Source organism: Balaenoptera ricei, chromosome 6, assembly GCF_028023285.1.
Source record: "Balaenoptera ricei isolate mBalRic1 chromosome 6, mBalRic1.hap2, whole genome shotgun sequence".
NCBI lineage: Eukaryota > Metazoa > Chordata > Mammalia > Artiodactyla > Balaenopteridae > Balaenoptera > Balaenoptera ricei.
Window position 1 is genome coordinate 111,134,853 of NC_082644.1, and position 14,384 is coordinate 111,149,236.

The 14,384-nt window shown below is 37.5% G+C and overlaps 1 protein-coding gene across 5 annotated transcripts in view; it reads right to left on the reverse strand.

Moving 5' to 3' along the window:
- The window catches only part of STRBP (spermatid perinuclear RNA binding protein), a 145,767-nt gene that overhangs the window by 24,658 nt on the left and 106,725 nt on the right, over window positions 1–14,384 (reverse strand). For all 5 annotated transcript variants that reach the window (XR_009503769.1, XM_059925576.1, XM_059925575.1 and 2 more), the window contains exons 11-15: window positions 9,431–9,523; window positions 8,841–9,040; window positions 4,607–4,765; window positions 1,216–1,350; window positions 872–1,012 (exon numbers count right to left, since the gene is read on the reverse strand). Coding sequence is in view for 4 of the 5 variants with exons in the window: in XM_059925576.1 (XP_059781559.1) it covers window positions 872–1,012; window positions 1,216–1,350; window positions 4,607–4,765; window positions 8,841–9,040; window positions 9,431–9,523 (728 nt within the window). In the remaining variant the exon portion in view is untranslated. The remainder of the gene's footprint in view (window positions 1–871; window positions 1,013–1,215; window positions 1,351–4,606; window positions 4,766–8,840; window positions 9,041–9,430; window positions 9,524–14,384) is intronic.

A 14,384-nucleotide genomic window follows, 5' to 3' on the forward strand; every position in this document is an offset into this window, starting at 1 on the left:
GTTACTACAAGCGGTATCTTAATGTGTTCAAGCCTCATTTCCTCATCTATAAAATGAGAGCTATTCTAACCTCTTATAATGGACTTCGCATATGCATATTTAACACAGAATCTTAAATAATCTAAGCTTCCTTCTATTAGTCTAAACATTTTTCTTGACTTGTTCCTATCACATAATATATTCAGACATTATTATACCAGTATTCTCCACAAGGGAGAGAATGTGTCTTATAGTTAACGTATCTCCTTTTCCCTCACAATCGTGCACATGGTATATGTCTAGAAAATATTTTTGAATACGTAAATGAATGGATAGGAGAATCTGTTATTCAAAAGCGTGCAATTAGGAGGCCATCTTTTCTTACTGCAACCCTTGTTACAATCCTGGGCCTTTAGCAGCTCTAACATTTCCAATGTCGGTAATGAACAGAAGCAACAAAGGGTCAAGTTCTACTGTGACGCCCTCAAAGGAAAACCCAAAATAAATAATGCAAAAGGACAAAACTGGAAAGGAAATGGAAGAGCACCTGCAGACTGTGATGAGAGTAAGCCCCAAATATTCTTGGCAGCTTCCCTAAACTAAACAAATGCTAGTATCTCATTAAAGTCCCAACCCTCCAACACTCTACCTCTTCAAGAATGACCTAAAGCCCCCAAATAATGCTAATAGTCTCTTTTTAATATATAATTTGCCTAAAAGACCACAGAACAGAGAACCACTAATCATATTTCTATTATTCATGATCAAACCCAAAGAAAAGGTTGCCAAATCCAAGAAAAAGTAACTTTAGAAAAACCTGAAGTGGCACAAAGACAGGAAAGGAAATTTAATTCTGGTAATATCTTTCAAAGGTTTAATGCTTAACTCATACCTGAGGGATAATCTTCTTTTTCTTATTATTTGCTGCATTGGGTCCAGAAAACAGCTTCTCCAGGGCAGCTAAAGCTGCACTTGCCTTTGCCACTTTCTTATTTGGACCTGCACCTCTGAATTTCTGTCCATCTACTTCTACCTAAAATTAAGAACAACACTCTGCAATTATCCCATGCAATTCCTCTACACAGTTGTAATTTAAATGTATCACAACACAGAAAACACCAGAAGTCAAACAGTACCATAAGATTTGACTCACTCTAAAGCTTTTTTATATATAAGCTCAGGATATCCTATGTCTTTGAGGGGAAAAATAAGGTTGGCTTGTATCTAGGTACACACCTCCATTACAAAGCGTTTGTCATGGCTTCCACCAGTCTCCGAGATGAGTTCATACTTAAGACCTCTTCTTTTTTCATTGAGCTCCATTACAGGATTTTTGCCACTTGCTGTGAGGATAGGGCCCTGAGTTCTTACCTAAAAGGAGGTTCAATCAAGTAAATTTTTAGAGTATTAGATTTCGTATTAATACAATTATACTACGTCTCTGTTGAAAAAGAGGCTCAAGAATTGTACTTTAAAGCATTCAGGGGCTAGGATGCATGATCACTTCTGTATACAAATGGCAAAATATCTTTAAAGGTATCGAAATTCTACAAGCAGTAAACATCACAGTAAGTCATCTGGCCAGCCTGCCGTGGAAGCAGGCTGTCTCAACAGATCAGTATTCAAGAGCAGTGTAGCCTTGCCATCACATGGCACTCCAGGGTCTGATCTGGGGTGTTCAAGATCTAAGAACAATACTCTAAATGACTGACAATGTAGGTAGAACAGTTGAGATTCACATGACACCTGAGCATTCACTGTTTTTCATCTTTAGGATTAGGAAGAAATAACTCTAAATTTGGGAGACGGAAAGAAAATGTGCCTACACACCTCTCAGTCTCTCTAAAGAGATTTAACGGCACCTAGAGTAAAAACAATAGGCTACAGACTATGAATTCTGAAATTTAAAAATAATAAAAGCAGTCATTCCCTGACCTCAAGGAGCTAGAGTATAGAAGGAAGGATTGATCCAATCACTGTAAAACAATGTACATTATAGAGCCCATGTATATTATGGAAACACAGTACAAGGAATCATTTTCTAGGGCAAACAGGATAGTTTTCCTGGAAGTGACATGCAAACCTGACCTTAAATGGTAAGTACCAGACCATGAGAAGGAGAAAACGAAGGAGAAGGGCATTCTGGACAGAAGAAACAGCCATGCAAAGGCCCAAAAGAAAGAAAGACCATTTGTTTGGGAAATGGCAAGAAGTTCCATTTGGCTGTATTAAGCGAGTGAGGAGAGGAAAGCAGAACCAGATTAGAAACACTCTTGATGGAGCCAAATCATAAAGGACTTCAAATGTCATGCAAATGAGCTTCAACTTTATCATGGACAATGGGGAGCCACTGAAAGACTTAAATCTGGGTAAATTCACAATTAGACTAGAAAACTGCTCTAGGAGTGGTGGAAGGAACTGACATAAGGATAAGACTAGAGGTGAGGAAGAGAAGTAATTCACGTAAGAGTGTGAAGGCTCAAACGAAGAGAGAGGCTAGCACCAAAAATAAACCACAAAACACCACAAAACTATAATTTTAGAAAGGAAAGACCCAAAGACTGAGCACTTTTTGAGGTTAGAGGGCATGTCTGTAATTCTATCCCAGTAATTGCTCAAGAAATGCTGAACAAAAATGAATTATTACATATAATAGGATTTTCATGTATGTAAACCTAATGGACAGCAAGATTCTCTTAAAATACTCTACGCTGATTTAAAAAGTGGTTGATGCTATAAAAGTGAAACATTGGACAATTTTTAAAGACAATTTTAATAAACATTCCTGGGTCTTTTGCAATAAACCACTTCTTGAAGAGTTTTTAATAATCTACATCTTTTTAATTTCAAGGCAAATTTCTGGAGTCCATCTTTAAAAGGTAATGAGTAATTTCTGAAACTACCCTATGATTACCCTATGGTAATCACTCCTTGCTTTCCAAATCTGAAATCACTTTTATAAAAATGAGTCAAGATAAAAATATTTGCAGTTCTAATCAATTATTACTATTTTAAATGAAGAATAAGAGCTTTCTCCCCTCCCCATTACTAGATTATACAGAAGCAAAGCAGAGATGGATTCACAACCAGAACCTCCACATACTCTCATAACTGCTATTAGTTTAGCCCCCACTGCTCTCTTAATTCCCTTTGAACTTAACAGTCTGTACCTCATAATTAATGTGCTCTTTTTCTCTTACTATTTATAACACTGCCAGCAAACCATCTTGGCCTGCCTGTGACAACCACTTATGAATGACTGGTCCTCTCTAAAGCCAGGTGCCATGTCTTCTATCCTCCACAACATCACATGAGGAGTCAGGCATGGCTTTCACAGGCCTCAGCCCCATCAGTCCCCACCATACAGGCCCACCTGGTACTTCTCAAACATTTACTTTCACAACTCCAGGTATTATACCTCCTATTCCTTGGCCCAGAATGCCTTCTTTCCACCACTTCCCCACATAGCAAAATCCTACTCATCATCTGAAACCAAGCTCACAGTTCACTCCCTTTGATTTTACATGTGTGTACATTTCGTAATCACATCCTCCTTTGAGATTTTACATTATATTCATTTTGCAATCACGGTGCTTATCACATTACATCATAATTATGAGCGTATCTTTTGCCCTTCTATCCTGAGAACATCTTAAGGCTCTGGACACAATTTCTGCAGCATCTAGCAGTAAGCAGGTACTAAAAGGGGACAAAATTATAGTCCACTAAGTCCTTGATACTCATTCTTACAAATGACACTTTTTAAAATTTAATGTAAGCTCCTGCGGTTACTTTAAAGCCAATTTTTCTTATGTAGAATGCAATAAGCAAGGGCCCCATGAATTCCCAAATAAGCCATGTATACTCAGTACTTGGACTTTTGTCTCCTTCTATTATCTGTGACAATACGTCATAGGTCAGGACTTGCTCAAGAGTCTGAGGAACATACTAAATCAGACGCCCTCTTTAGGGCTGGACCAACTCAGTGATGACCCCACTGACCCCCACAGCTTAGCACAAATTTCGAATAATCCTAAATTTCCCCATTAGATTTTTTTTTTTAAGTTTGCAAACATACATACATACACATATTCATTCATTCATTCATTCATTCGTTTATAGCACAGCAGCTTGTGGGATCTTAGTTCCCCGACCAGGGATGGAACCAGGGCCCCCTGCAGTGGAAGCATGGGGTCCTAACCACTGGACCGCCAGGGAAGTCTCTAGATCTTTTTGTTTTTCACTCTTCAGTTACTGTTGACGTTCCTGATACATTATGATTGTGAAATGCTGGAAGCAACTCCCATGGCCAGCAAAGGAGAAATGCTAGTTAAATTAGGATACATCCATGTGTTGTACAGTATACAGTTATGTTTACAGCGATTTTTAGAGTTAAGTGAAAAAACAAGATGTAAAACTGTATGAAAGTATGATTGCCTTCATAAAAAATACACATAGAAAAAAGGCTGGATATAAATAAAGCAAAATATTAATAATGGCTGCCTCTGGAATACATATACTTGTATATGCTTTTGATTGTCTCATTTATACTTCTCCATACCTCTCAAATTTTTGACAATGAACATACATTACTTTTCTTCCAAGGGAAAAAAAAATGTAAGTATACCTCTAAGGTACTGGAGGTTTCAGTTGTAGAATTTCCAGTATTATTGCTTGAGTTTGAAGACACTGTTTCATTTTTGCCTTCATTATCTGACTTTTCATCGGAACTCATACATTCAATATCTGCATCAAAGCCCGTTGGGTATCCCATTGCCTGCAGTACCTGTACAAATTACATTAAGATTCAGTTTTATTCAAACACCAGACACCACAGAGAATAGATGAAATATTGAGAACAACAGTTTCAAACCCACAACATTTGAAACCATGAAACACCCTGCAGAAAGAGAAAGATGGTGCTAAATCTATAAATCCTTGGTTAAAAAAGTTTTACCTACCAGAGTGTCACCATGGAAAATGGGGGAAACCTCCTCAGAGTAATTAGGTTTAAATAACGGATAACAGAAATGCAAACCTGAGGCTACTCTGGGTTCATTTAATTTGGAGATGAGAGGTAGAGAAACAGAATAGCCAAGTTCAACCAGTGAGATGAGGGGGAAAGTAAAATCGCACACTATGAAAAGTACACTAGGCTAAAAAGGAAAACACGTGATGGTCTAACTCTTTATTTCTCCTCTGGTCCTCAGTTTTTCAATTTGCAAAACAGGAAGACTGATTAATTGACCTCTAAGTTCTATGACTCAATCCAATAGGGGAAATTAGCACAGAAGGGAAATCAAGGAGTTTTCTTTACCTTGGAGCCAATATGCCTGTTAATTACAAAATTACATCTGAAGCTTTCTACTATCCATCCCTTTGGCTTTCCACTTAAACCATAATCGAGACTTGAAAGAAAAGATTCAGTCTCTAGGTTTATTCTCTACCACTAAGTGAACCAGGAACAAGTTTAGGTTTGTATCTCCATCCCTGCCTCTCAAGGCCCAGTTACATTATGGCTTCCCCCAATGTTCACTCTTCTTATATTTCTACTCATGCCTGGCATTTCTCATCTTTTTTAAAATACAGTTTTCAGAACAGTGTGTGTGTTTGTGTGTTTTGTACACCTTTTAATATCTCCTTCCAAGTTAAACTGCTTTTTAGATGTTTGCAGAAGAATATGTGCACTAGCATTTTTATAAGCCTCTATCAAACTGGTTGACACTGCATTGTCAGTTACTGACTTAAAGGTCTGTACCAGAACTAGGTTCCTAAAGATCCCTATATTTGTTTTAGCTTTTGACTAATGTTTAAAGTTGCTGGAGTGTAAAAGCAACAGCATATTTCTTTATAATCCCAACTATACCCAATAGGTGTCTCAAAAAACTGTTACGGCTGCCACACAAATGAGAAGCCAAACAGCCTAGCCTTTATAAACAATGGCATTCTGTACAAAGGATTCTGCCAATATAAATAAAATATTACTCTAAACAAAAAATGGGCAGAAGTAGACTTCTGTACCTAGAGAACTTGAAATTAATTTACCCAATTCATATGGAGAACTTGGCATTCTGTTGAACGTTTCAAATCGTAAATAAATTCCTTATATTCATTGGGAGTAAGGCCAAGAATACTTCTGTAACATCGTAAGTTCTAAGAGTACTCAGGTAGGACTTCACACTAAGTACACTAACATCGTTTGCTTATACCCTTGTCAATATTTATAAAGAAAACACCTTCTCCACTGCCTGAGTCCTGCAAATATGCTCTCCCTAAGAAATCGCGTCTCAGAAGGAATAGTTATCAGTCTGGAGTTAACATCAGGCTAACACAGGCTGCAAGTCAAAAGCCAAGAGTCCCAAAGAAATTTGATTTGTTTACTCCAAAACAACTAAAGACACACAGTTTCCCAATTTAATACAGACAGTTAAAAGTCTAATGTGAATTATTTAACACCACTTCTCTCTGCCCTTTTCTCACATATCAGATTCATTTATTGTTTTTGTAGCAACATATTTCAATACATTTATAAATATTTTATATAACTGATGGATAATCTCAAAGGATATTAGAAGTGCACTTGCAATACATCACAACAAAAACTTTTCAAATTATTTTTCTATGAACACATATTCTAAGATTACTAACTAACATATGCTACAGAAGTAAAAAGAAAAAAATATGGAGTTTTTGGACTTCTAGATCCAGCTTGTTTGGAATCAATATTAAGGCCATGATTCTTCCTGCAGCATGAAGAGGGGCCTATAAAATATGTCCCACCTCCTTTCATGCAAGATGCATCCTTCTATTAAGGACCATAACCCGCTATTTACTTTACCATGTTGCACCATGCAATGTTTCTGCCCACCTTCACCATTTGACTGTTGGTAAAAAAGTATATTTTACTCTTTTCCACGAAGTTTGAATCCTGTTTTATCTCTGATTATAATTAACACTTGTTTCTGCAAGATTAGCAAAATGATGACAAATTGATGAAGTTCTGTAATGGGCACATGGATGTGTACTGCATTATTCTACTTCGTGTTTGAAAATTCTCATAATAAAAAGTTAAAAAAACATATATTAAGGCCAAAAAACTGGTATACCAAAGAAAAGTGAGTTTCAAATGTCTGGCAAACAAATCAAACCTAATAAACACATCAACTGAGCTGAAAAATCACAAAATGATTCTTGGAAACAAGGTGACTGGAAAATCCAGGGTAACCATGCCTGTTTTCTCCTGGACAGGGGTCGAGGCTGAGAAAGTTGATACCCTCAAAGACAAGGGGCCAAGAGTGAAAACACGCAGCACACCCTACCCCATGGCTCTCCACTCAGGAGAAAGTCATACTCATGGCTTCCGCACAGTAGAGAGCCGATGGCTCCGGAACCTCTGCAGAGGGGCTTTACCCGTTGTCCCCTTCAGCCGATCTTTTCCCCACAATGATTAAGATTCTTTTCATGGATATGGCTGATTATGTCCTTAAAGGTGTCCTTTGCGAGGGACAGTCAGGAAGAAGGACCAGAGGAGGAGGGGAGACTGGCCACTGACCCTCATCATTCTAGGGTGCGTGCTGCTGGGCAGCCACGCTCCTCCTCCTGTTCTTACGTCATAGACAGTGAATTGATATTGATATTTCAAAAGCTTTCTGGGTCAGATGCTAGAGAACTTATATCCAAATTTGTGACTCATTCTCAGCATACTTTACAGCTAAGTTATTAAACTGTATTTTTAGCCTTATTCCTAAATTCACTTTTTCCCTCATTCTTAGTTTTCTTTTTCTGCCTCATTTTAAACTCATACTATTTCAACATACTTAAAAAGTACCCCTTTTGTAAAAAACATAACATTCTGTCCTATAATTTTACAGCTTAGTTATTATTTTTCTGCATTGTGCTTATTACTACCTGACAAATAATTGACCCATTTGTATATCCCGCTGTCTTTCTCTCCATTCTATCCTCACTAGAATGCAAGCTCCAGGAGGGCAAGGACTTTATTTTGATCACTGCTGTATCCTTAGCATCTAGGATAATGTTTGCATCTACATTAATAATACTTGCAAACTGGAATGACTATGAAAACAGACCAATTACATCTTATGTCATACTGTAACGTAACAGAACTTTTCTTTAGTGAAAAGTGATCTTCCATCTACTTGATCTTTGACATTTTCGCATTTGTCTGCAAGAGGTCAAATGTAGTCATGGAGAGATTCCAATATTTAAGAATTTTCTATAAACCTATATGCATAATTGACTGGTTCAATCGTGGGTCTTATTCTCTATGGAAATATTCTGAAATACAGAAAAGGCACCACATGCAAAAAAAACACATTAAATTTATTTATGACAGAAAAAATCTGCAAACAGCAAAATATCCAATGATAGGGGAATGTTTAAACAAACAATAGTACATCTATATCATGTTAATCATACAGCCATTAAAAATTATTTATGAAGATTTTAATAACGTAGAAAAACACTGATGACATGTGAAATGAAAAAAAAAAAAAACAAAATCAGAGCATAAAACTACATATACACTGTGAGCTCAACCTAAAAAAAAGAAACAGAAAAAGACTGGACGTATATACTATATACAAATATTAATGAACTGCCTCAGAGATAAGCAACCAACATAGTTTTTATTTTTTTACTTTTTTGTGTTTTGCAAATTTTATATGATCAACACATTTTATAACCAAAAAAAGAAGAGTTTTGTGATCCAGAGGTGACAAAAGACTGTATGTTATTGTCATTAAAATCTTGAAAAATTCTGTTAATTTATTATAGATAAACAAGCACCTTATTTACAACATAAAATAACAAAGCACTGTTGAGTAAAAGAAATACTGTACCTTCACTGCTACGTGAAGTTTTGCTGTTTTCTTGGATGGTCCTGAGGCTTCATATGTTGTACCATCCACATCTACAGACATTGTGAAGACTGGGGCATGGACAGGGCCAGACTGAGATAAGAGCTTATATTGAAGCCCAGGCCTGATCTGATTTAGCCTCATTAGTGCATTCATAAGGTCTATTGCTTTGCTATCCAGAACTGTAAGAGAAAGAGGAATAAGATCAGAAGTTAAACCATTTTGCTTTAATCTATGTTTCTGTAGGTTCCTAGTGACCACTATAAATTCAGATTTTAAAAAGAATTTCAAAACGCACATATAAATTAACTTCACTTCGTAAGTAATTCTAAAATTACTGCTTAAATAATTATGCTAACATCACTGTAAAAGTAATATGCATTACCATAGCTATACATTAATTTTAGTTTGTCAGTATATTTTAAGCAAATGATGCTTGGAAACAAAAGTTATTCAGTCAGTTTCTTAAAACTCCAATTCAAATCAATCAAATTCTTCACTTTTTAATTTTTATTTTCCTGAGACATAAATCCTTTCTAGTTGACATCTATAAGAATAAAGATTTTACACACTTTTCCTTAAGTTTCGTTTCATCTTCTTATTGGGATCTTTATCATCCCCTAATCCATCTTCAAATGGCCTCTTCAGAGCTGAAGACCCAGCACCTAAACAATTACAAGAGATTCATTATCAGTCAAAACAATGATTCTACTTACTCTACCAAATGTACCTAATATGTTCAGGAAGGAAAAATCTTAGGAATCACAAGGACCATAAGACACTTTCACTGATCAATTAAATATTTATAATCTTGTAATAGCAAAAAGTTTTAAGTGAATCTTTATGAAACAATATTATCCCTTTTTATAAATATTTATTTTCCCATTTATTCACATATACACATACAAATATCTATGCATAATATTCACATCTGTATATGCACAAACAGAAAAAAGTCTGGAAAGATATGTATCAAAATGTTAAAGGTGGTTATCTGGCAGTAAGATTTATTTTCACTTATGTCTCTTCAAATATTTCTATAAGTTCACATTTATTATACTATTAATTTTTTTTTTTTTTTTAAAGGGTTGTGCACCAGGTTGTATCCACCGAATGTACCTTTTCACCAGCCCCTTAGACTGGGGTGGTGTAAGGCTTTGTTGCTTGTTTTGTTTTGTTTTTTTTAAACTTTGGGTTTATTTATTTATTTATGGTTGTGTTGGGTCTTCGTTTCTGTGCGAGGTCTTTCTCTAGTTGCGGCAAGTGGGGGCCACTCTTCATCGCGGTGTGCGGGCCTCACATTATCACGGCCTCTCTTGTTGCGGAGCACAGGCTCCAGACACGCAGGCTCAGCAATTGTGGCTCACGAGCCTAGTTGCTCCGCGGCATGTGGGATCCTCCCAGACCAGGGCTCGAACCCGTGTCCCCTGCATCGGCAGGCAGATTCTCAACCACTGCGCCACCAGGGAAGCCCCTATACTATTAATTTTTAAAGTCCACATGTTAAATCTTATGCTTACGGAAATATGATTATTTCTCATACTATGACATATTCTTCTGTCTGCCTGTTCAAATTTCTATTCAAGATTTTATTTACAGTTCATCTTCCCCATGAAGTTTTCTTCAGTTTCCCTCTCATCTCAACTTTTTAGAAGAGTTTCTATGGTATCAGAAATATAAAGTGTCATACGTAGTCTTGTGTCATTGCCTATTTCATATACAGAGACCTTGTGTTTCCTTAGTGTTCTATGAAGGTCAAAGATATTTTCTCCTTGTCTGTATCTTATAAACTATCTAACATAAGACTCAGAAACAACATAATGGGTATGGAAAAAAAACTAACTGAACTAATATTAATCAATTTCTTAGATAAAGCAGCTAGTTAATAATGCCATCAAGACATAAGGCAGGAGCTTTGGTGTCCAAGATAAAAACAATCAGAGAAACGCTCATCAACCTGTCCAAGTACCACTTTAAAGAACTCTGTGTTTTCAACGTAAGAGTTGGTTGCTGGGTTTTTCCTAAAGGAAAGTTATGCTCAAAAGATTCATGCCATAAGATTTCCAGATACTTCTTAGTGAAACCTTGTAATAACACTGAGATTAACTACATATTCTCTGATCATCAAGATTTATTGTCCCTTGGGGTAAACACTGACTTCAGCATTTGCTTGAGTCAATACTTACCACTCAGGTCAATCAATCTTGATGTGCTCTCTTCAACAGAAGGCAATATCTGCTTATATCTGCTTAGTATTGTATTTCATTTGCATTACATAAAACTGTGAGTTTGCCAGTCTCCCAGAATGCAGTCTTTAAGAGATAAAGTTAAAAAGGAACAACATCTATTCAATCACTCTCCCACTCATTAAGTTACATTAAAAGCTGCTCCCTGATTGCCTGGAATTCACCAGTTGGCTTAGACATATGGATCTATTCTCTAAATCCTCCAGCTACGTGAATAGAGCTTCATGGATTAAGCTTCCTGCTACCATCCCTGCCCTTGGATAAGGGCTGTAAAATCTGGAGCTAATCATAATAGTAATGGGGAGGAGTGGGGGGTTGGGGGGGATGGGCTTGTGTTACAAAAAGCAAGTTGTTTTCAACATCTACAGTATCTAGAAACAAGAAGTGACCATTTCGGAGGCAACAATTTTTTAAAACAATAGGTGAAGGTTTACCATATGCCTGGCACTGTTCTTAATACCTTATATGGATTAATTTATTTAAGCCTCACAAGCACCCTATGAAGCCTGTACTTTCATCATCCTCATTACAATTTCATTCACGTATTCATCCAGCAACAAATATTAATAGTTTTTCTATGTTCAGGACAATTTTAGGTGCTGGACATATAACAGAGAACAAAACAACGTCCCTGTTCTTAAAGAGTTTGCATCTGGTGGTGGAGACTAAGCCCAACATGTCATATGGTCCCGAGCACAATGGAGAAAAATAAGAGGCTTAAGGAGGAGGATGTGTTGCTATTTTTTTTACATGTGATGCCCGTCAGAAAGGTATCACTTATAGATAAGGTAGCTTTCTGATGAAGATCTAAAGAAAGTAAAAGAGTAAGCTATTCCGCTATTTGGGGAAAGAGCCCCAGGAAGAGAGAACATCAAGTACAAAGGTCTTAAGGCAGGAACATGCTAAGACATAGCATACAGGCCTGAGTGGTTGGAGTGGCGTGATAAGGACGGGACAGGAGCAGAAGATGAGCAGGAGCAGTAGCTCTCAACCTTAGCTGCCAGTAATTCACCAGAGGAACTTCTGCAAAATACACAAGTTCCACTTCTAGTACGAGAAAGTAAATCACTTGAAATAGATGAGAGCAACCAGAAAAGGTGGACCAAATGTCTGTTCCTGGGCAACAAAGAATTATAGAGCCAAGATCCAAGAGACAAAGGAAACCCTGCTCTGGGGGCCACATTTCCCCTGGGGGTATCTTCCACATCCAGAAAAAGCCACTAAGAACTGAACAGAGCACCTCAGGCACCCAGGTCTCAGGGGTCAAAAACTGGACTTTAAGGACCTCCAAAAGGGGAAGGCCTGGTGAATTCCCCACGCTGTGGGTTGGGCCTCTGCAATGCCACATGCTAGAAGTAAATGAAGTAGAAATAGTCTGGATCTCACAAGGACTGAAGCCCACCTTCAAATCACCTTAATCCCTGATTGCATTAATATGATCCAGATTGCCAATTCCACTAGTCATCTCCCAGAAACAAATATAAATCCTCCCTGGAGCACTATATGATTACTCTAGGCTTTAATTCCCTCCAAAATTTTTAAATTTAAGTCTCCATCACTCAAAACAAAAACAAAACACAGGTACATGAGAAGACAAGATACTGTGATCAAAAATCATGAGAAGCAGCAGAAAACAGAAACAGATCCCAAAGAGACCCAGATGATGAAGCATTCTTTCAGAAACAAACTTTATTAAAAAGAATGATTATGATGCTCAAAAAGAAAAAAAAAAATCAAGAAGAATTTGTGGCAGAAAATCTGAAACTATAAAAGAGCCAAAATTGTAGAAATTAAAAACTGGCAGACCTGCAAGGGGAAACAGACGATCCACAATAGAGGGGAATTGGCATACCTCTCTCAGCAATTAAGAGAACAAGTTAAAAAAAAAAAAAATGTGTGTGTGTGTGTGTCTGTGTGTGTGTGTATACAGGTATATAAGATTTGAACAACACAATGAACAAATGTGACCTGACATGTAAAGAATATTCTAGCTCTACCACCTACAGAATATACATACTTTTCAAAGTATGAATCATTTATAAAAACTGACCATGTGCTGAGCCATAAATGAAGTTTCAAGAACTACCAAAGGAAAAAAATCACACAAAACATGTTCTCAGATCACAGTAGAATAAATGAGCTCAAAAATAAGGAGATAACAGACTTCCCTGGTGGCGCAGTGGTTAAGAATCCGCCTGCCAATGCAGGGGACACGGGTTCGAGCCCTGGTCCGGGAAGATCCCACATGCCACAGAGCAACTAAGCCTGTGCGCCACAACTGCTGAGCCTGCACTCTAGGGCCTGCGAGACACAACTACTGAGCACGCGAGCCACAACTACTGAGCACGCGTGCCACAACTACAAAAGCTGGCGCGCCTAGAGCTCGTGCTCCGCAACAAGAGAAGCCCACGCACCGCAACGAAGCGTAGCCCCTGCTCGCCGCAACTAGAGAAAGCCTGTGCACAGCAACAAAGACCCAACACAGCCAGAAATAAATAAATACATAAATTTATTTTTTAAAAAAAGAAAGAAAAAGTGTCTGACAGTACCAAATGTTGTTGAGGATACAGAACAACAGAAACTTTCATACACTGCTGGTGGGAATATAAATTGCTATATATACCACTTCCTAGGTCATATACTGGCCCAAAGTAACTCCTGGACCTATACTCCAGGAGGCATGAATAAGAAGGCTCCCAGCAACAATGTGGGTGGCTGCCAAAAAATAAAAAGAATCCTAATGTCCTTCAAAAGCACAAAGGATAAGTTGTAGTATATTCATAATGGATACTATATAGGTGTAAAAATGCACTATAGCTATATGCAGTAACATGAATATATCCCAAACAATGCTGGACAGACAGACGTCAGTCACAAAAGATTAAACTCAGTATGATTCCATTTCTATAAAGTTCTAGGCAATATCCAATTAAATTGTTTAAAAAAGCATACAAAGGTGGAAAAGCTTTAAAGAAAGTCAAGGAAACGATTTTTAAAAAATCAGGAATCGTAGTTCATGGGGCAGGGAGGTGATGTACAGGATAAATAAATGGCTTCTGAGGTGACAATGTTCCGTTTCTTAACTAGGATGGTGATTATATGGAATTGTTAAATCATTACTTGTTTTTAAATTTATTTATTTATTTTTGGCTGTGTTGGGTCTTTGTTGCTGCGTGGGGGCTTTCTCTAGTTGCGGCGAGCAGGGGCTACTCTTCGTTGAGGTGCGCGGGCTTCTCATTGCGGTGGCTTCTCTTGTTGTGGAGCAGGGGCTCTAGGCGTG